The sequence below is a fragment of the Columba livia genome, chromosome 5 (genome assembly GCF_036013475.1).
Source record: "Columba livia isolate bColLiv1 breed racing homer chromosome 5, bColLiv1.pat.W.v2, whole genome shotgun sequence".
Lineage (NCBI taxonomy): Eukaryota > Metazoa > Chordata > Aves > Columbiformes > Columbidae > Columba > Columba livia.
The window spans coordinates 63309031-63332763 of NC_088606.1; the positions used below are offsets into that span (position 1 = coordinate 63309031).

General features: G+C 38.7%; 2 protein-coding genes across 5 annotated transcripts in view; one reads left to right on the top strand and one right to left on the bottom strand.

Annotated features, from left to right (window-relative positions):
* Positions 1-79: 79 nt before the first annotated feature.
* Positions 80-19400, top strand: SLC5A12 (solute carrier family 5 member 12). Its single transcript, XM_005499396.3, has 15 exons — positions 80-698; positions 2754-2819; positions 3846-3897; positions 5157-5224; positions 6279-6433; positions 7432-7572; positions 8924-9053; positions 9395-9483; positions 10369-10481; positions 11684-11751; positions 12119-12205; positions 12862-13040; positions 13129-13232; positions 13488-13609; positions 15031-19400. Exons 1-15 carry the CDS (start codon positions 342-344, stop codon positions 15184-15186), a joined length of 1887 nt encoding a protein of 628 aa, XP_005499453.2. The 5' UTR covers positions 80-341; the 3' UTR covers positions 15187-19400.
* The window catches only part of ANO3 (anoctamin 3), a 183149-nt gene continuing 176507 nt past the window's right edge, over positions 17092-23733 (bottom strand). For all 4 annotated transcript variants that reach the window (XM_005499334.3, XM_065065474.1, XM_065065473.1 and 1 more), the window contains one exon: positions 17092-23606. In XM_005499334.3, coding sequence (XP_005499391.3) covers positions 23424-23606 — 183 coding nt within the window. In that variant the 3' untranslated portion in view covers positions 17092-23423. The remainder of the gene's footprint in view (positions 23607-23733) is intronic.

Here is a 23733-nt window from a genome sequence, read left to right on the forward strand (position 1 = left end):
TCAGGCTAATGTTTAACCTTTAATTAAAACCTCAGAGATAAAAAGGAAGCGTACGACAGATTTCACAGCTGAGTGCCGTGTTCCAGCCTGCCTGACAGAAGCATCAGTAGCACCAGGGTCTAAGTGCCTTCAGTGCCTTAACTCACCCTTTGCTATTTTGTTTTTTTCTATCCTTAGAAATCAACTGGATTAAAAAAAAAGTCTCCTAGCTGAATAGTCTTTCTGTTTATTGTCATTGATGAGCTACAGATGAGCTTGAACTTCGCTGTCGAGTTAATCTGTTGACAGCAACAGCTCCAGAAAACCAGAATCCTCCACAAGATAATTGTCCGTCTGGTGCCATGTCAAACTTTGTAGCTCCAGAAGTCAAAAAATTTATGGCTTGGGACTATGTTGTTTTTGCAGGACTATTTCTAGTATGTGCTAGCATCGGAGTCTTTTTTGCAGTTAAAGAGAGGAAAAAGAAAACTTCCAAGGAATTTTTGGTGGGTGGTCGGCAGATGACATGTGGACCAATAGCTTTCTCTCTCACGTCAAGTTTCATGTCAGCAGTCACCGTTCTGGGGACACCTTCCGAAGTTTATCGCTATGGGGCATCCTTTGTTCTCTTCTTTCTTTCATATGCGCTTACCATCATTTTTACTGCCGAACTTTTTCTACCTGTATTTTACAGATCTGGCATTACAAGCACTTATGAGGTAAGTAAAAATGATAATTAAAAAGACACTATACTAACATAAAAGTCAGTATCATGTATATAGATATTTCTAGAGAAAAATCTCTGAGAGAAGGCTTTCTACAGTGTTTAATAGAACAATTCTATTGATGCATTTAGTATTTTTAGTAACTGGTTGCATTGATTCAAACTAGTCATTTATATTGCATAAGTTGAAAGCACAAATTAGGGGTCAGAGCTCCTGTGATGCACATACAGCAGAGACAGGATGAGTGCTTACACACCAGCATAAAATTGTTAGAACTGGAACATATTTCAAGTGTATCCAAATACTTTTTGGTCTTATAAGTATATATTTCTTTTTGGCTTAGCAAGCAGGTTTTAATGACAGAGTTTAAGAAAAAAAGAATCAGTAGAATCCAGTTCCAGCTTGGTTCAGATCTGTCAATTTGGTCCAATTTTCTGTGGAAGCAGACTATTTAATACCTAAAAAGCTGAGGGGGGAAGGATAAGGAGGAAGAAGATAGCACATCTCAAAAAAATGAATCAGGGCTGGGGTACAAACCCATGTATTCTCTAGGAAAGGAAACCAGTGGCCTCTGAATTTTCTGGAGGTTTTGCCTGGTATTGCTCATGCAACACATTATTTTCTTCATGTGACAGTTCAGCATTTAAAAAAGCCCCCAAACCCCAATAACAATTAGTAAACCTTGTGATGTTATTCCTGGGAGCACAGTGTGCTGCCCTTGTCATCCATGTGCCTAAAAAACACCTTCTGAACATTTGGAAATATCCTTTTATTCACTTTAACTGACTGCTGTAGATTTGGTCTCTCCTGTTTGTGGGCAGTTTCAAATATGGAAGAACTGGATGAACAAAGGTTAGTTCCTGGGAACAGAAAGGCTGCTCATGTTCTCTCAGCACAAACCCAAGGAGGGGTCTTGGTTAAATAGACAAACAAGGCTTTGGTATCTGGAAATGTTTCAGTTACAGGTTGGAAAAAATTAAAGTTAAGTACCTATGCACATTGCCAGAACTAACTGCATTTTCTAGCTGGTGTTGATACAAGATCAGATAACGAATTACATCTCTCATCTGAACTACTGAAGGTGTCACTGTAGTCAGACAGTCCCTTCAAGCATGCTGGAAAAATGACTCTGTTGCCTACAATAATAAATTTCAGAAACAAGTGAAGTTACATAAATTAGCTATTTATTCATATGTCAGACTGCGTGGCTTATGATGCAAGAGACAGAAGAAACATGAACAAAATTAATAAGAAAGAAACTGCTTTGGAAGTAGTGACTTGCAAAAGAGAGAAGATTTGAACAGCCTGTGCCTGGCATCTGCTGGGGAACACCTGGGACCATGGCCCAGGGAGGGACCAGCTCACCTGAGGTTGCCATGGGGTTAGTGATGCAGGTTTAACTTTTATTATCACTCCACAGAGAGTCTCAGGCTTAAAATCTGGGCTTTTGGGGATCTACTAGCCTCCACAGTTGTGTGGTAGTGGGGAACACCTCTCTACATCCACCTGGAAGTCTGTAAGAACCCCACTTGCCACTCCATATTGACAACATCCAGATTTGGTTTTAGGTGGAGACAGTGCAAGTGAGAAAGCCAGATTAGCTCAAGCACTGTGAAAGCCTCTATGTTACTGCTTCTCCATCTGCTCCACTACTGCTTTTGTCACTAAGGGAGTCAAACTAAGTTATTTCTCCTAGAGATGACCTCAAGTTTTCTCTTCATATAGTTGAAACATACTTTCATTTGAAGTTTAAGTTTCTTTTCCTTCTATCCCCTGGGCTTTTTCAGTTATTCCCAATACAAAGCAGATACCAAATACCGCAACCCAACGTATAATCTCAAATATATGCAACTGATGAGAAGATTTCTTAAATGTAATTATTACTACATGTAATAGCTATCATGCTCTCCTGCTCATTACTCATCGCAATTGTGCCACTTGCCAGTAATTTTGCTTGCATAGCAAGCTGTGGCTCAGGGTAAACAGAAGGTTAATAACTGTGTCACAGATGTAACATACACAATTTACTGAGATTTCTCTTTTTCCTAGTATCTGGAGTTAAGATTTAACAAGATTGTCCGCCTGGCTGCAACGTTGATTTACATTCTGCAGACGGTAAGAAGACATTGACTCTTTGCTAATTCCACCCAACATTTATTTTGACAGACTAGTCTCAGACTGCTCATTTTTTTTTTTTTTTACAATGAGAGATTTTAACGCGCACTCTTTCTTCCATAATTTTTTCACTTAGACTATGAATGTTAAGAAGAAAGAACGGTTGCTTTCCTACCCTTTTAGTTTTCTCCTGTTTAGGATTAAAAATGTCATTTTTGTTGTCTTTTGCACTTAAATGTTGTGCCAAACTGCCATAGCTTCTCAAATTCTTGGTCTCATTATGTTCCCTTGAAGTCTTTTCTAAGTGAGTGGATTTGGTCTTTCTTGAGAAGATAGACAAGCTGTACTGGGTACATTTAGTTCACCAGTTACCCTTTTATGACACTGGAGTGAAGCTCTCCCATACAAAAGCTGTTGCATGTGGCACCTCCTGGAGGAATCCCCAGGTAGTTCCAGACTTATGATGGTCTCAGCAGGAGCCATCTCATATTACATTAATTATGTATTTGATGGACAATGGGATTTGATGGGATATTAAAAGACATTTCTTTCTACATTAATTAAATTTTATTAATTCCAAAACCTTTAGCAATAGATTTTCATGCTTATTGACTTCCAGGCTTTGTTTCTCAGTTCAACAGAACACGCACACAAAGGGCATCGAGTCAGTTACTGCGAAAGGGATTGAGTGGAACAAGGGAAGCTTAATTTCCAAGATCACTCCAAGTTATCTCTGTATCGCTGTTTGTGTCTTCCTCAGACCTCCTCTTTGCATTTGATTAGGATATTTTTGTCATCTTATCAATGTGTCAAATAAGTAATATCAAAGGAGATAATGGTCCTTCCATTAGAAAATAATTAAATCAAATATTTGTTTGTAAATGCTGAAACAGCCATGTACAATGCAAGCTGATCTAAAGAAACCTCTACATCTGGTATTTTCCTCTGAATCTCACTCTAAATAGAAGCCTTAATCCTGAGCATTCATATATGTGTGCTTTTTTTCATGAACTTTTTCTCCTTCAGATCCTTTACACGGGGATAGTGGTTTATGCTCCATCACTGGCACTCAACCAAGGTGAGTTCCCATGCTACCCCAAATAACCACGCCAGAAGACAAACAGATTAAAAGAAATGGGGGAAAAAGATACAGAATTCTAAAAAAAAATTAAATACATCCCTCAGGAGCTCTCTAAGAAGGTTTTTTGCCTGCATCTCATAGCTCTGCATTTATGGCTCCCCACATCTTAAAAGTACATTAGCAGGAGCCCTGTGTTTGCTCTTCTGCTCTCCTTTGCACTCAGTAACCACTCAAACAGGTTAGCAATGAACAATTTCTCAACATGCTGGCAAAGTTCACAGTACAAGCTGATGATCCAAGACCATAACCTCTACTTTGATTCCCCCCTCTTCCCCGTGTTCATGTTCCCATGGCCATAACTCCATTCCCATAGCTGAATGCTGTGCTGCTTTCCACACAGTTCTTTAATTAATCTTTACAAACCAGGCTTGCAGCATTCATCACAAGTTGTGCGATTTGTAATTCTACTGCCGTAGGGGATAAGGAAGCACCATGACCCAACACCTGATTTTACCAAAGCAACTGTGAAGAGATTGGGAGGCTCTTTTCTTTGTCATCTGGGTTGTATCCAGTTTGTCCAACTCCACCTCTCACATGGTGCCAAGCTTCCTTCCTATAGAGCTCAACTGGATTTTATGTGATGGTTCACATTGGTTACTAGGCCATATTAACTTTGCTAGTAACAGAATATTTGCAAACAGATTTTCCCTCACAAAACATGCCCAGTGGGAGAGAATTCAATATAACATAACCCAACATTTGTACATCTTGTGTAAAGTAACTTTATGAAGTAAAATGAACATGAAAAATTGTTTTAATGCAGCATATTTTAGCATTAAACTGCTCCTAGTTGAATGGAATGGAATTCAGTTTAGGGTTGAGCTTTTTCTCTTAGGATTCTTTGGAGATCTGTGAAGAACTTGATTTCTCAAGAGAAAATTCTGGACTAAGAAGTGGCAGTGCTTATAAACCTGTTTTCCATAGGAATGATTGTTTTCCTTTGTGCAATTATTCTTTCTAGGCATTACTTTTGCAAGCTTGAAAGTTACCTAAGTCCAACTCGCAAGAAAACAACAGCACCAAACAGTATCCAGTAGTGTTAAGAAACCTGAACAACCCAGAAAAGCTCCTCATAGACACAAAGGATAAAAATTAGTAATTTACTCTCATCCTTCTAAGGGTCATAGCTTTTCTGTTAGCATCCAGATAACCTACCTCCAATTTCGCTAACCATTTGGTTTTCTTCGGTTTCACAGTCACTGGATTTGATCTCTGGGGCTCTGTAGCTGCAACAGGAATTGTCTGCACTTTCTATTGCACTCTGGTATGTAACAGGCACAAACAAACAGATGGAACACACTGCCAATTCAACCATCCTTTACACATGACAGATTATCGCAGATGTGCCGCTTCCAGATACAGTCCAAGCAATTGAAGTTTAAAGTAGTAGAATATAGAGATAAATTTATTTTAGGCTCTGTGGTACAAGTAAACCTATTTGGAGAAAAAAATAAAACCCCTCTCAAACCCTCTCCTGTGTGTCCCATGGTTTAAACCAGACAGCATGAGGCAGAGTCCAGATAAGGAGGCGATAACCCTCCCCTGCCATACTAAATGTTTTGAGAAGATGACTCTTCTTATCTTTTACAAGTTATAGACTCAAAAACACTGTAATGAAAAATGTGCCTCCCAGCTCAAGAACAGAGTGATAAAACTTAGGAAGGGTGATCAACAGGTCATAGAGAACTTTGCTTCTGAGAGGAAGCAACACAAGACCCCATGTCATAAAAAACTAACATTGCAGTGGAAGTGACAGAGCCCTGTCTCTCAGGACACAACCCAACTTGTGTCATCACCATCACTGATGATTTTCATCAATATTTCAGTTCACCCTTGTTGAAAACACTTATTGTGCTGCTTCAGCACAGTTTTGATCAAATATTATAGCTGTAGAAGATGAACTCCAAATTTTCTGGTGTGATTTTTCTGCTTTAGGCTAATTGTGGACCACGGGACTCTGAGAGGTGTACACAGGGCTATGGGAAGTAAAAATATAGGCCAGCGTGTATTCCCTAAGCTTTTGTTCCCCACCATGTTCTATTCTTCAAATGCTTATAAAGAAAGCAGAAAAAAAAATAAAAATAACTGGAGGTCAAATATTCTTAGAGGACTCTGGACAAACCATGCAGGCTCTGTGTCATTTTCTGACCTGTAAAAATACAACCTTCATGAGAAAATACAAAATTTAAAAACAGTCTGGATTTGCTAGATGCTGTACATACAGCTCATAAGCTCCTAAAATAAAGGGTCTTTCTATCTTTTGCTGTACTTGAACAACAGGTAAGAATGTGAGAGCATCCTGTTTCTGTTTGTTTTAGGGAGGATTGAAAGCTGTTGTCTGGACAGACGCATTTCAAATGATTGTCCTGGTGGCTGGCTTCGTGACAGTTTTGATTCGAGGAACTACTCTGAATGGTGGATTGGCCAAGATCTGGGAAGTTGCCTATGAAGGATCGCGACTAAACATAATTGAGTAAGAAACAAATGGCGCAAACCTTTTCTTTTTGTATATTTAGTGTTTAGAAGCCTACCTTCACTTAGACAAAAATACTCAGGCTTATTATTTTACTATCAGTGAACAACCTCAGTGACTCAAAGAAGTCTATTCCCTAGTTCTTCAGTTCTTGGAACACAGCTGATCTTCCAGGAGAGCTTAACTCCTCTTTCTGTCACCCTCTTTGAAGAAATCAAAGCTTTCCCATTTTACTTTACGTAGCTACAAACACAGCCTAATTGTTCCTTCCAATTGTATATATCTTTTCTGTTCATAAAACTGAAACTTCATTTTAAGTACGAGCCAGCAACGGTGCACCAGGATAGCAAGCTGACCTTCCGTTGTCTGTTTGTGGCATTGACTGGAAATTTCATTGATCAGGGCAAGTCAGGAACAGAACATAGCAGCAAGGTCAAATGTTATCTGCTATACAAGTCAAGATTAGCAGGATTGCAAAGGCAACAGATACAAGATGTACTTGTGCTGGTTAGAATTACTGAGTAATGAAATTGCATTGTTAAAAAAAAAGTTAACACTGCAGGTGAAGCAATTTCTGATTAAAAAAAATAGTACATCATGATGATATAGCTGAGAGTCTGGAGGATTTTTAGAGTTTAGTAAGTGGCTTTGTTCCTTCCAGAGGACGAGGTCCCAGGCAGGATGGCTTGCAGGTCTGTTGCTGCAATATGACACAGATCTGAAATCTGATCATTAATAAAAGCCTTATAAACATGGTTTATCTCAATTAAATGGTCCTCTGACCAAGTCTGCATGATATATGCTTATCCTGACTTGATAGCAACGTGTTCCAATACAAAAGTAAAAACCACTTCCAAACCTAAACACATTAAATGTTGCTGTGCTGGAAAATGGCATTACCAATGAAGTACTCCTGATGCTGATTAATCAGCTGTGTCTTGCTAAATAAGCATCTGTTTAAGTAAGTGAACTGAATCACTTTTCTTTCTCTTTTCTAGCTTTGACGTAGATCCTTTGAGACGACACACCTTCTGGACAATTGTTATTGGGGGAACATTTACATGGCTGGGGCTCTATGGGGTTAATCAGTCCACAATACAGAGATGCATTTCTTGCAAGTCAGAAAAGCATGCTAAACTGTAAGTCACTTGTCATTAGCCTATTCTAGCAATCAAAAAAACCATGACATGAAATTCTATTAACAGCTTGTTCGTTATGTTAAATATTGGGATCCCATTGGGTGGTAGTAAGCTAATTTTGTGCTGATGGTCTTACTTCCTCTGGCCCTAAGTGACGTAAGCAAATAAAGAAATATGAGGAGCTGTCTAACTCTTGCAGTTTATTAATTTGGGGGCAGACTGCCAAACTAATCTTCAGAAGCAGAGCATGGAAAAGATGCCCATACAGAAGTTGTGCTACTCACAACTTTATTGGAAATATGTCTTGTATTTATTGGAATTGTGTTTATGTTTTATTTTATTAAAAGTGGCTGTTGATTTAATGGGGTACTACAGTACAAGTCATGATCTAAACAAAATGAGATAAAAAAAGAAGTTATTAAAATTCTAAAGAATATAGTATATATGCCATAAGAATAATTAGAATCAATGGCAAAGAACCAAATTAAACTTCACAATATAGACAGTCAATTATCTCCCTCAAGTTCAGGATCACTACGTGCGTAGCTAGATACATTTTACAAAACAAGATTTTTTTTCATAAGCCTAGCACTAGTTGCTTGTCCACTTGGCTAAAGCATGAAAGTGGTATCCTTTTCCTTCTTCAGTTGTCTTTTTTGCTAGCTGCAATCATGCTCATTTTAATTAGGGTCATGATAGTTTGTATGAATTCACCCTGTTGAAAATGTTTGAAAGTGACAACACAGCACAGCTCTAAGCTGTCACTAGCAAGAGACCTTGTGTGAGGTGACGTCCAAACACAACATAGGCTCTACAAAATGTGGCATCTCTCAGGAATGACGGGATTACCAAACTGCAGCCACACAACCTTCTCAGCACACATTGTCACCCACATCCATTTCATGGACTGGTGAAAAAAAACCCAAAACGATTGCGTTACTTCGCAATGGTGGCATTGCAACCATGATGGAATCCATGCAAAATAATACTCTGTGTGGCACAAAGGAAGAATAGCAACAACAACTAACACACAAAAATCTGCTCTTACAGGGGACAGACCCAGCTCTCAGCGCAGCCTGTTCTGTCTACAAGTTCCTGGTCTTAGATCCATCTCTTCCAGCTGTACGGAGTTGCCTAGAACCTTTCCCTAGAGCATAAAAAGGCTGTATTTTTTTTAATGCTTTTAAAATCAGTATTACACACAATTTCTAGTCCTGTTGATCGATGCCTTTAAGAGACTTTATAGCTAACTTTGATTAGGGTGTCTCTCTAAAAAGTTAGAAATAACTAACTGGTAACAGCTTTTCTATATTTATCTTGTATTAAATAGAGTTTCTCTCCTTTGTCCTAGTGCACTTTACCTGAATTTATTGGGACTTTGGGTAGTCCTGATGTGTGCAGTATTTTGTGGTTTGGTGATGTACTCTCACTACAAGGGTTGTGACCCTTGGACTGCTGCCTTCATTTCAGCACCTGACCAGGTACAGATACCCATTATCGTAATTAGAAGCTGCTTTGGTTCCAGATGTAGCACTTATGGAGTCAGATTAAGTTTTGTGGGATGCTTTATGTCCTTTCAGTGCTCAAGCACTAAAGCGGTTGCCAAATCAGGACTAAAATATATCTATTCTGGCACTCCTGCAGTGTTAATCTGATTGAGCATTTTTGCCAAATGACATCCCCTTTGCTCAAAATCTGACACCTCATTAGCTGGAACAAACCCAGAATTCAGCAACATGCTCAGAAGCAGCTATTTCTCCTCCATTATCCGTGAAAATCTTAACTAATTGCTTGTGTTGCTCTTGTGCTCCTTCTACCCCAGCTCATGCCATATTTTGTTATGGACATTTTTTCTTCGATGCCAGGAGTCCCAGGACTGTTTGTCGCATGTGCATTCAGTGGAACATTAAGGTTTGTGAATCTGAAATGACATTTTAGCCGCGTACCACCAACTTCTTCAGGACCCAGAAGGAGTTCAAAACATGAAACCCTAAGAAAAGCTCAGCTGTGTTTCTTAGCATATTCTAGGAAGCAGCAGTAGTGCTTTGCCGAGTTACATCATATTTATGCCAAAGTCCAGCTCCACTTCTCCAGTATCTTTTTATCTCAAATGCATTTTAGAATACATTATCAACACAGAGAAAAGAGTAGAAAAAAAAGGGGGGTGTGTGTGTGTGTGTGTGTGTGTGTGTGGAGAAATACCAAAACCAACAACAAAAAAATCCCACATATAAGGCATTAGCTGCTCCTGGCAGGAGACTAAGAGAACAGAGTAAAGGGCACTGGGTACAAAATATTTCACTGTAGGTATTGCCACTGCCATGCTGTTGCAACAAATTCACAGGTATCATATAGATGAAACATGGGCTCATTTCTCTAGCTAAGAGGGTCAGCATATTCCTGTTCCACATTTTTCAGTTATGAGAGAAAACAGAACAGGCATTCTGTGGAGGAAGAGGGTTTTACTAGTGGTCACTGCACATCCTTTGACTTGCAAGGGAGTAATATCTTTATTCCAGAACATTTCTCTATGTTGAAGGTCTTTGCAGCTTGGTAAACTGAAGGATCAATTAGGATGAGTTTCTATCTTGTTCTGTGTCAACAGGAAGCAGGGCTGCTAATGATCACAGAGGGACAGAAACCTTACCAGTATCAGCAATGTACCTGAAAAATACTCATCAAGAACTGTACATTTTATACTAGTGCTGAACAAGAATAAGCCTTTCACTACAAGTACAACTTTATTTCAGATTATATTGCTTCCTATCTACTTAACATCCTTCTCCCTTTCCACAGCACGGTAGCTGCCAGCATCAACGCTTTAGCAACTGTTACCTTCGAAGACTTGGTCAAGAAAGGTTTCCCAAACCTCTCTGACAAGATGAGCACATGGATCAGCAAAGGCTTGTGTAAGTACCACAGATGGGATCTATTTGTTTAACGGTAAATGTTTCCATACCTCCAGTTGCTATTACTACAGAAGAAAATAAGACAGTATTTTATGTACTTGGAGCCTTGAGAGATTCAGACTCTCAATTGACTGAGAGCAGTTCTGTGAGCAGCAAAGAGCACTGTCTAGAAAATCTGCTTCAGAAACATACTTGAGCTTCAGAAACCTCCACAGGAGCATAACCGTGTACAAACTTTCAGGATGAACGTCAGCATGATCCATCAGCAAAATTAAGCATGTGCACTACTCAAAACCCTTTGAAAAGTTTTGTCTACTGAAAATACTGGGCAACACCCTGGGATGTTCTTTACAAAACATAAAGACTATCAATGTAGTTATTAAGACATTACTCTGTAGTAGTATTACTAAATATTACTATTTTATAGTAGTACAACAGGACGTTTATTTTAGAACTTAGAACATTGCATAAGGAAGTTATTCATTTCTCAGAAAAAAAATTAAAGACGACAAATGAAAAATAGACTTTCAAAGCATCAAGCTTCCAAAGTGCTTTCAATTTTTAAGATATTTTTTACAAGTATCTCAGTAATATCATAACCCTTTTATAAGTATTGTTATAATATCATAACCATTTGTTGATGTTGGCAAAGATCACAGAGGATAAAAAACCCAGCACTTTTGCTGCATCTGTAACTATGTCCAACCTTCTCTGTTCCTGCTTTTCCACTTACTTAATTTTTGCACTCAGGACCTAGAAATATCATTTTTGCCTCTGAAACCAAGGTGTGCTAGTACAGAAGATGAGTTTTGGTTGGCTTTCCTCAAGACTACTATATTTTTCTTCCACAAAGTTAAAACTAGTGTCAAAGGAAGAAAGCCACGTTGTTTGTCATTGCTCAATTCATGTATTAGATTATTTTAGGAGAATTACTTAAAGGCAACAGAAATTGAAACATTTCTATGTGAGGCATAGCTTCTAAATTAATTTCACTGCTAAGTTCTGCTTCATAAGAAAAAATCAACCAACCTAAAACACAACAAGTCTTCACGCAAGACACTGCTGGGTGATAAATAGCCCTCTTTAAACATTAAAGCCCAAAGTGCAAATTCCTTCATGCTGCCTGGTCACTTCCGACAGTCGGTGAATTAGAAATCACCCACTAACCCATGCTGACAACCTCACCACCTGATCTTTTCCAGGTATATTATATGGTGTCCTGTGCACTTCAATGGCTGCAGCAGCATCGCTGCTGGGAGGAGTTGTCCAGGTATTTCATGCTTCAGAAATACAATGAACTAACCGTGAATGAAAAGAAGTACAATGAACCGAATAATGCTGACATCCCCGGGGACTGCTAGATTAACTAAACATTTTCTGTGGATGCTCTGCTGAGAGGAATAACTAGGGAAAAAAAAAAACAAAACCCACAAATCTCACAACTCCTTCACTATTTACTCACTGCTGGGAAACGATACCAAGTGTGATTCTTTCTTTAATTGTGCACTGAAATCACTGTTGGTCCCTTCTCCCCCACCATTTTCCACCAAAAATTACAAAAATTTCCACCAAAAAATACCAGACCTGTGCACGCTCCCCCTAGTTGCTGCATTAAGCTCCTGTCTCTGCACCCACAGGCTTCTCTCTCCATCCACGGGATGTGCGGGGGGCCCATGCTGGGACTATTTACCCTGGGAATTGTGTTTCCTTGTGCTAACTGGCAGGTAAGAAAATAAATATTTGTCTAAAATAAGATCTCAGTGTTGATTGGTTAAAACTCCATCCTAAAAATTGTCTTGGTTTTTTTTTTTAGATTTAGTCTCTGAGCTGCTTTTCAGATTTAGAGAATGAGGAGCCCAAGATCTGTTTAGAGGTCTCTTTTCAATGTCTGAATTTATCCCATTTGAATTTAACTCTACCCAACTGTGGAGTAATTGGTGATTAGATCCACATGATGGATTTTTAAAAAATCACTTTAATTTCTGAGTTTCCTCTCTTTCATTAGAAAGAAAAACATATTCAATAGTCGCCCCAGCCTATCTTCACCTTGGGATGCACAGAATGATTTCAATCCCTCTGTCTTAGCTAACTCAGGTGAAACACAGTGTGAGCTCATTTCATATTGCCCTACAAGCCATCCCATCACATTTACCCAGAAGTAAAACTAAACCCTGTATTGCAGTTTTGATTGTCACAGTTTTGCTTCAACTCTTATTACTAGAGGGCAATAAATCACCATGTTTTATGCCTCAGTTGAGAGAGAACAGAACTGATTTACACTGTAACCGGCTGCCGCTTACTCCTACTGTAATAAACCCATGTTTGTAGAGAAGCACTTCCCATGCATCACCTTTAACATTATCTTTCTATATCTACCAAGGGTGCTATCGGAGGCCTCTTAGCTGGGATCACCTTGGCTTTTTGGGCTGGTACCGGCTCTTTCATTTACCCTGCACCACCGACAAAGTCCATCCCTCTGCAACTGTCCACTCTCAACTGCACCCTGGCAAACAGCACTGAGGTGCTGATGACGGCAGCTCCCACAGCAACTCCAGACAGGTATTTTGCTGGCACAGTAAATAGACACCCTGAACATGCCTGTCGGTCACCACCAGCTGCTTCTTCCCTTTTTGTCACCTCTTCATAGGCCTTTTCTGGCAGATACCTGGTACTCCATGTCCTACCTGTACTTCAGTACCATCAGCTGCCTAGGCTGTGTCGTCACAGGGCTGTTGATAAGCTTAATAACAGGTTGGTATCCAATATATCTATATCCATAATTTTATATATATACATATACACACACACATATAAATATATGCTTTTGCACAAGAATCTGACTCAGTTGTTAAAAAAAGCTTTAAAAAAGGTCCAGCAAGCAGCTCATGAGAGACTCAGGAGAGGGCAGTGGGCTCTGATCCCACTCCCCTCACTTCATGATCTGAGGATCCCAAGGCTCACACCAAGCTTTCCATAGACTCAAGCATCATTATTTTCTCCTTTCAGGACCTCGTAAAGGAGAGGATATTCCACCAGTGTTAATTAAGCCAGTCTGCAACCCGTTTTGCTTTTGGTCTGAAAGACTCAAAACTTTATTCTGGTGTGGCGTGCGGCACGACAGCCCAGAGGTGAGTACCTGAACCCACCTGTGGCACAGGAGCCGTGGGTGTTATGTAAACAGAAGTGTGCAGACCAGTTTCCAGCAATTGCTTTTTGAAGTTATGCAAGGGATGCTGCGTAGGCACCGCAGACTGGAAATGAAATCAGCCGAACCCTCCTGCCAAGACTGAGTCAGAAATAGGTGACCAATTCCCTGTTTGCGTAGCACACGGGGACGCAAGGTCTTCAGAGACAAACAGCCCTCGGGACAACCAGCAGCCCGTGAAATAGGGGCTGACCTCCCTCTCCCTGAAGACAAAACCACACTTTACACTCCAGAGAGGAGTTCATGGAGCTACTGCCTCCTCCCACCAAGCAAACAGAGAAAGACTTTAGAACTCACGTGTCCACAAAGCTCTCCTTCCAATGCCACCTCCAGACCCAGCAGAGCTGCTTCTCTCCAGAGCTTCTCCTCTCCACCACTGGCCCATCATGCAGAGCTGCAACTACCAACACCTGGGCTACTCCTGCCCACCTCTTCCTCCTCCTCCACAGAAACAGGACCAGCTTCCCCCCAGGTGTCTCAGCTCGTTAACAAGCCATAAAGAACCAGCACCTCATTTTCTTGCACTGTTGTAACAGTTTGCAGAGAAACAACATTGCTTCAGCTTAGCAGAATGTGCTAGGTTTATAAAAGGGGCATAAAGCAATATATGTATGTTTTCAGCTCCTTTAGAGTACTCTTTGGATACTTTTAAATCTTGGAAGAAGTCTTTCAGCTGCAAGGCTCACTATATTTGGCAGTAACATAGAGGTTGTCCTTCCACCCAGCTTGCATTAAATTTGACATCAAAGTTAATGATCTAATTTGAGAGCAGCTGTGGCTCTAGATTTGCTTCAGCTGGTTAGCTCAGCTTTTAGGTGCTTGATGCAGACTGATCTACAACTTTTCTGGGGAAAAAAATAACCTCAGTAAAAGCAGCAAAAATAAAATAAAAGTCACATACGCATTTAAATCTTTGTATTTGCTTGAAATGTGGAATAACAACATTAATCAAGTAGTTTCAGTATAAAACCACATAGGCCAGACAAAAAAACAATCCACTGAAATGTAGATAAATATCCAAATGAAAAAACAAATTTAAGTGACTGTAAATGCACCAAGGGCATATTTCAGAACTTTTACATGAACAGGAGAGTTTGAGAAGTTGTTTGTGTTGCTTTTGCCAAAGCAACATGGGAGAATGAGAAAATCAGTGGTTATGTATGGAAAGGGCACACTAAATTGTGCTTCTTCGTAGGTCCGAGTGTCATTTAATGTAGTGAAGTAAGGTTTATAAGAAAGGATGTCAAAAATTCAAAATGCAACATGATACCCTCTAAACAAGGGAAAATAAAAAAGAGCAGTGAATACAGGCTTCAAACTACCTAACTTTCTTTTCTTTTTCAGGTGGACTTTGAAAAAAATCTGCCTAAAGTTATTGCAAATGAAGCAGGATCAGATGACACCTTCAAGAATAACATCACCAAAGAAAACAAACGCCATTTCCCTGGTTTTCCTGAGGAAAAATCCTATACTAATCTGAGCAGAGAAACTCGTCTCTAGAAGCTGAGAGACATGAAACATTTAATCAAACTTTATTTCTCCGGCTTCGGAAATGAGGAGCTGTTTTATTGCATTTACCAGCTTGTAGATGACCAGGAGGGAACAACTGCTCTCTATAGCAATAAAGGCCAGATTTTTTATTTATGAATTTCATGACAGACCTGGGAAATCATCGGACAAGGGGGTTTTGGCAGCACTGCTATTTCAGAAGGAATGTTTCATGAATCTGGAAGCTGCTGCTCAGGAGTAGCCGCAACACGTCTCTATCACATGCTCTGTCCATTAACTACTCATTGAAGGGCGATGTGCAAAGGTGAATTTGAGATAAAACAAGATTTTAGAGAAGTTTCTGAGGTCTCTCACTCAGGTGAGACTCTGAAGTGTCCTCTGATGGAGGGAGCCTGGGCAGAGGAGAAGGTCAGGCTGAGTCAGTTTCTGCTTATTCCTCGGTATCACAAAAAGCCTCCTCACAGGAAAGTTGTATGGACCAGACCGGTCTTTTAGTGACAGAGTTAATCGTGTTTTCTTCCACTGTGGGACTCAGGTTTCTTTATAATGTCTTATTGTAAGAGCTATAGGAGAGTGTAACAAATTTTACTTCAAATTCAGGAGAATTCTTTATCTGTGTTAGTCTTGGAAAGATCCTCTCAGCTCAAAAAGTTCCACCTACTACATTTATGCAATAAAGGAAATAAAATAACATTCAATGAAGATGCCTCCTAATTGATAATCCATGCTGAATTTTGGAACAAGGCACATGGTTAGGCAAAATAACCTGTCCAGTAGAATGTCTTGGAACCTTGTGTACCTAGTCCACAAAGTGCTCTGTTTCAGTGAAACACACTTTCTTGAAAATTTACCTGATGCAAATCAAACTCAACAGACCACCTCTCACCTTGATAAACTTCCGGAGGTTGTTTTTTTTTGGATGGAAGTGTTTTTTAAAAAAACTCAGAACTGAATTAAACCAACTGAAAAAAAAAACAATCAAAGATTACTCTGAGAGTTATGGACCCAGCTGATACTTAGCTCATATCACTCCAAAGAACCTAGCTGTTGCTTTTGATTTCTTAGGACCATCTTTATGATGTAGATCTGGGTCAACGTGGTTCTTGAAGTTCCTTCTGTTGTCTGTGTTCATGCTCTACCTCTGGGAACGGTCCCAGGGTATTCAACTGAACAGAAAGAACAGTCTGTAAATGGCACTGCCTTGCTTGTGTGGGACAGTTCGTCAACAAACTGAGAGTTAAGTCAATATTAGTGTTAACCCCTTTTATACCACTTTTATAATGTTATAAAAAGTGGCTGGCAGCCGGTTGTCTTACCTGGTATGCTCTCTGGTCATGCTTCCACACTTGATACGGACATCAAGGCAGAGATGGAAAGTCAGTAAATAATACTATTTTATCATTTATATCTCCTGGCCTGGCTTAGGTTACTTTAAGAGACCCTAACTATCATATTTAAGGATGTAAAAAAAATATTACCATTCTGATTAAATATCCAGGTGAATGTTGTTTACAGTTATCTTCTGGTTTGCTCTCTGTCCTGAGCCACTGATCCCTCCACTGAAGGGCGAGCCTGGGAACTTGCATTCAAAAACTGAGATTAAGAAATTAAGAACATGTAAATTCTAAGACAAGAGCTTAATTTTAAGAAATAGTTAGTCACTGGTGAAAGCAGTAGACTGTAGATGATTGAAAATTGAAATGTGATTCTATATGTGACTTGAGACCACAGTATTTAATTGTTAGAAGTTCAACAAGTGCCTGAGCCAAGTTTAACCCTTAAATTACTTCCTTACAATATTATGCTTTGAAGGCACATGAGCACCCCTCAAGTGTAAAACTTTATTTTTGTAATTAATTAATTCTGAATATTTGGAATAATGAAGCTCAAAGCCTCTTTCAAAGATATCCAAGTTTATTACTGAAAAAATGCAATATTCAAATGTGTATGATACAGTAAGTAGTTGCATTTGTACATGTAAACCTTGATAAAGTAAACAGCATCTCAAAGACAAATTTATGCCAAAAATGTCTTATGACAGTTAATCAGATCAACAACATTTTCCTCAGTGAATTCTTTTAGTTCTGGGGTACATATCTGCTTGTAAAAGTAATCTTAAAACACAAAGGAAACTGAAAGCTGAAAGGCCAGAGGAACTTCTAGCTTGTAGTGCATAAAAGTCAATTTCTCTGAAATGCTCTCTGGTACTGTAATCTTATTTTAAATATCACTTACAAAGTGTGGATTTATGAATAGAAAAAATAGCTGAAATTTTATTCTTATTCCTTACTTAGAAACCAAGTCGTATTTAAATATTACATAAATTTCAAATATTTACACATTTTAAGAAACCTCTTACAATCGTGATATTGCAAGTTAGCCAGGACTATCAGAGTAAAAAATGACTGAACTATATTATTCAGTTAGATTTTACATGAGATTATTTCAAAGAACTGAAATTTCAGTGATATTACTCTAGGTAAAAATTAGCCAACCGATTGGAAGATTTTTTTCAATACAAAACTCTGGGTCATCTAAACAGAACACAAAATAAAAAGGTAATATGATTTTTATTTTATTTTTTTCATTATTAACAGAAATATTGTTGTGTTCTCAGTGTTTAGAATCTCATTAGCTTTAGACTGCTTTGGGTTTAATCCTAATTGCTCACCCACTAGCATCCTAACAACTAGCTCACAATAATAAGGATGCAAACTACAGAGAACATGTAACATTATCATGGCTATGGCAAAAAAAGTTAGAATGAGCCAACAGAACTAACACAAGGTAATTTCCAGTGCAGTGAGGAGGGAATATACCATCGACATTTCAAGACTAAATCCCAGTCCTGGATTTAAAAAGTTCCTGTATAACATGGAACAGCAAAGTGATTTCTCTACAGTTCCTTGTTGTGCCATTAGAACTTTGTGCTGTTGTGGTTACATTGTGCTATCATGATTATGCCCAAATCATGCCAATACAAATTCCTGGTAAATGTGGTTGCAATGTCACTATTAGAGAAAAATCTTTAATATGAATCTATTCATATAAATGTAAAAATGCTAGGGTTGTGTAGGCTGATTAGGATGCCTGTGTATGTAGGGAGGGACAGGAGTACAAAATGTAAATGTTGGGAAAGTGGCTAAAGGGACAGATCCAGAAACGGGTGGCCCCGTGGCACATGTAGATGCACCCTATGCTTCCTCATACTGCCCTGTCCGACACAAACCGACTTGTAAAAAAAGTGCTTTCTGCTTTGGCTTCTCAGTTAGGGACATCCAAAAAGAGCCTGCAAAAAAATTCTGCAGATACAGAATTGCCCTGGAAATGGGACTATCAGCAAGAAGGTGCCAGTTAATAAAACACTGAGAATAAGGAAAGAAGGAGAGGAGAAAAGGGAAAAGGGGCAGGAGGGCTGTCACCCTGTTCCAGCTTCAACCCCTTCTTTTGCAGAACCCATCGGAGTTCTGGAGAAACAATTGCTGAAGTGGAGCCCTTTGCTTCCTCTGCTCATCCTCAGCCTCTACACACTGACTTGTTGTGCTTTCCCCCAGTAGAACATGGATTTTGTGAACATAAGGCTGAGTATGAAAAGACTTACAGATCTTTCAAGCTGCTAAATTTTCCATTACAGGAATTCAGGTTTGCAAGTCACTTAAACACTTTCAAAAAGTGTCACTGGATGTATTTTAGTCAGAAAAAGTACGCACTGGAACTAATAAAATAACAAGTCTGTCTCCATGTGGAATTCTGTTCGAATTCTAGTGTCAACCTAAACATCAAATAAACATTATTATGAAAGGCTGGCTGTATATTTGTTTCAACCTTTACCCCAAACAAGCAACATTAGCAGTTTATCACCATTACAAAGAATGAAATGCTTCTGGAAGTAGTACTGCATTATAAGTGATTGCTGATATCACCATTTTTATCTCTGTCCCCTTTCTCCTTAATAATAATACTTAACAGAAAATGTGATTGATTAATTTTCCATTATCTTTATTGCCTTCATATTTACCTGTCTGTATGAAATAACTGTTTTTGATATGGCCATTGCCCACTGTGTGTAAAAACAATATAGTTTTTAATAGTTTTAATGAAAATTTGTGACACTTTTAAGTTAACTACGTATGAACCGTTTCTTTTCATTTTATGGACATGGAGCATTTGCAGCTAATCAAAATCATACGATGCTTCTAAATATGTATATACTAATTTTCCCCTGAACAATCTGTGACATAATGCAAAAGATTAATAGATCCCACAATGCCACATAGGCCTTCACAGGTAATGACCCTGGATCCTATGGCTCCAGAACGTCTCTCTGGCTGCACTCCCACTGCTTACATTATTACACTGATCATCTTAATGGCACATTAAGAATAAAATATCACCAAATTTTTGCCTTTCCCCATATTAACACTTACCCTAAAGCTGTGTTTCCCAAGATTTTCTTTTATTCTGCAGAACTTTTTATGAAGGAAACCTCATATTTGTGAACTTATGCATTCAGGTATATACCTATTAACCTATTTTCACTAGGCCCTCCAGACATTTCTCTTTTGAGCCTTCAACAAGACACACTTGAGCTTAACTGATCCTCAGAACACAATTCCAGACAAGTTGCTGTTGGAAAAGGGCATGGCAACAGCTAACGTGTGTTTTGCAGTAACGAAGACATGTACTTCCAAAGAAACATCTAACAAAAACCTTACTGTCCATCATCACTATGGAAATTTTAGCCTTGTCGTCATTAATATTAAACTCAATGTTTACCTAAATTTTCTTTATAACTCCTTTAGCAAAAAGGGGTAGGAAAGAAAAATTTAAAAAATAGCCATTGTGCAGTTTGCCTTTTTTCCAAATATTTGTACTCTGCATCTGAATGCTTGATTGCTGTGTGTCTTTCTGGTAAGAAAATTGGATTACAGCCTGAACAAGAGCCTGTGCTCGATCTTCAGGCACCCCTGTTAGTGCTCAGTTGTCAATATTCAGCTCTCAATGCATCCCCCTCTATGGAGGCAGGAGGAAGACCTTGAGTTCTAAGAAGAAACGTCTCATTAGGATGGCTAATGAAGCAGAATTCAGATCTCACACATTAGGCACAAATTTAGAATTAAAAGCCATAAGAAATGAGATGTGTATAATGTGCTTGGACTTTTTGCAGTTTCTGAAATGGAAATTTCTTTTGTCTGAATCAAGAAACGGGATTTGGTTAGGAATAATCAAGACATTTTGGACTAATCCTTTGCATTTAAAAATATCCAGTTGCTCATGCAGTCTAAGGGCGCATGCATAGAGCAAAGTTGTCATAGATTAGATCTGCCACGATCTAAAGCATTTTTGCACAAATTGAAGTTCTAAAGCTTTGTCAGATTTCACAAACGCAGCTTGCATGCACAGTCTATTCATACTGGTCATTTGTTTGGAAAGACAATATTTAGAATATGAAAAGATCATTCACCATTCATAAAATACATTATTCCTGAGGACAGTGTGTGCCTTATACTTCAGTAAAATAACGTGCAGTCAGTGCAAACAACATACTAAATGAAGTCTAGCAAAACGTTTTCTCAGCTTAAGCAAATGGCTAGATAGTGGCAAAACCTTTAGACATTGTTGATGTCCTCCAAAAATAAAGGAACACACACAGTGTTTCTCCAAAACTTCTTGTGCTTTTCCAGTGCATAGTATGCACAATGTCAGATCTACATACTTGCCTTTGATACGCTCCTATACGCCAGTGTTGAAAATAATTGATAATATATATATTTAAATCTCATATACAAAAAGGTTTTCCTTCCTAAGTGTTTTTGAAGTCCAACTGGAATTTGCTGAAATACGTATTGATGTGTGCTCATATACACAGCAGAAACAGGGAAATATAAAATAATCAACATTTCTGATTTCTGCCTAATTTTATCTGGTATATTTATACCTCGGGCCAGCCAAGGCATTTTGTTTTTAGAGAAAACATTGAAAAGAGAGCTTTTCTGTGACCTTCTGAAGAACTGAAGCATTATCACTATTGGGCACAGAAACAGAAGCTGTGACACATGGTTACTGCTGTCAAACAGTGCTTCATAATCCACAGAGTGAAATGGAGAGACAATAAATGAAATCAAACGGTGTGATTCTGTAAGCACTGAGGAGAATGTACTAATTATTTCTGATAAGGACTCCTGAAGAATTTAACACACAACCCACAATATGAAGGAACAAAAGAGCCTTTCAAAATACAGGAAGCTAAGTTGGACCAGCCCTTTATCACAGAATTCATGTGTCTGATTAGACCATACCTTCCAATTTCCTTCTCCTTCGTGCAGTACTGTAGATACTCCTATAATTGCCTTGTCTGGTCACAGAGAGCTGGAATTAACCAAGAAATCTCATTAATATGGTGAAATGACTTAAGAACTGAAGGGCTGACGCTAGGCCCTTTGGATACAATAGATCCTACTCATCCAAATTTTATGGGGGCTTGACTCCTAAAATTAATTTTATATGGCATGATAAAATAAAATGATTGTGCTAATACATGCGAGTGAATACTGGAATCACACTTTTTGGTTCAAGAGGGTATTGTAAGTAGCAGAAATTCAGTTTTTTTCCTGTCTCTCAGCAGTGATATTACTGCAGCTCTATCCCTAAAAATAATGATAAAATTTGCAGCCTTTATAGTTACTGTGCTTTGTTGACTCTTAGTTTTTTAATTTTTTCTCACCTAATATAGAGAACTATTTAAAATTGTATAAGAAACTGAATGATTATAACTGTTTCTCCACTCCTGTGTCTGCAAGTGAACCTTGTACACTTGTTTCAATTAAGTGCTCATCTTTTCCCATGTTATGAAATGTTAGTAATAGACAATTTCATCACCAAAATGTGACTGTAACTATAACCAACGCTGCTGTACACTGTATGCACATAAAAACTGAAATTTGATTCTTTACACAAACATCTACTCTTGACAGTGATTTTATCCAAAAAGCTCCCCAAAACTGTAAGAAGTCATACAAATAATAATAATAAAAATCTATAAGTAAACACTGTGTGTGCATTTTATACAATCTGTATACATATCTGCTTGTATCTAACTCCCATGCTTTGACTGATCTAGGCCAATAAAAGAAGTGCACATTACTGGAACATTTACAATTACAATAAGAAGAGCATTGTCATAAAGTGCTCTGCTGCTCCTTCCCTGAACAAGCAAGTCGCAATGTTATGCTGTATGTCTGATATATATCTGCATAAGCTTGCATACTATAAAGAGTTAATTGTATATTCAGGATGAAGTGTTTTGCACTGTATGAGAATATTTCAAGTTAGCATTCTGTAGAGTCATGGAGTCATTGCCCAGACAGGTCAAAGGGAACAGTAGCACACTTAGACGTCTGCACGCGACATCGGAGCATCAAAACGACAGTTTTTTCCTCCTGGAAGCGTGTGGAGGTGGCCTTTCTGCATACAAAAGTAGAAAGACAACTCAACAGCCACATCATTTTCAAACACAGCTGCAACGTGTGCAATGTGATGTGTTCTTAGTGCTGCTGTTTTCTCTTTGAATTTAGAATTTTTGGTTTTCAACTAGAAGGATAAATTAATGACACTGATGTGCAAATCTTAAACTGCATAGTAGATATTAAGCAGCCATAGACCCCTTTTTTGGGGTAGGACCACATCCACAATCTCAACAAGAGACTAGGACAAACCTGACAAAACAGTAAGCCTGAAAGATCATTTACATCAAGTTATGGCCACAAAGGCAACAATTGCTCTTTTCTTCAGAGGCGTTACAGATGGAGCTGAGCAATCAGAAGCTGTAGAGTAGTGGATTTCATGTAAGTTGGTTTTAGTCATGCCCTTGCTGTGTGAAAGTTCACAGGTAATGCTCTATTTTCATTACGCTGTTAGTATCTTCATGAAGATCATGAAAATTCATTGCCTTCTTTTTAAACCAGACTGGCCAAATTTTTAACTTATCTCCACGTTCCTGAGTGCCAAGTTTCCTCGATGCTCACCGCAGACCAGTTACAGGTAAGGCTCTTCATTTTCTTCACTGGAAGCATCTATTTTCCAGTTCCCACCAAAGCCTGCAACTGTCCTGCCCAGCAAGAACATAAATACACACCGCGAATCTCATGCACTGATGCCAGACTCTGACTTCATTTTGTAACTGCACTCTTCAATTTCCAAACAGTGTTTTTGTTGCAGCACGGTAGTGACTAAGGCCATTCATGGTGATACTGTTTCCCGTTCTTTTTCCTTTCCCTCTGCAAATGCTCCAGTTCAGCCTCATACATCATTTCCTGGACTAAGTATTTCTCTCTCCTCATTCTGTCACACAAGTCTTTGGGCATGTCTGGAATCAGGTAGGCAATGAAAGACTTTATTCCAAAAACAAGGTGCTGAAAAGAAAAAGCAAAAATAATTGCTTCAAGGATGCAGAAATATTCATTTTTAGGACCACATTTTAGGGTTTAAAAGTCTGTGATGAAACTGGAACTGAGATTTGATTCATGATTGAAAAGCAAC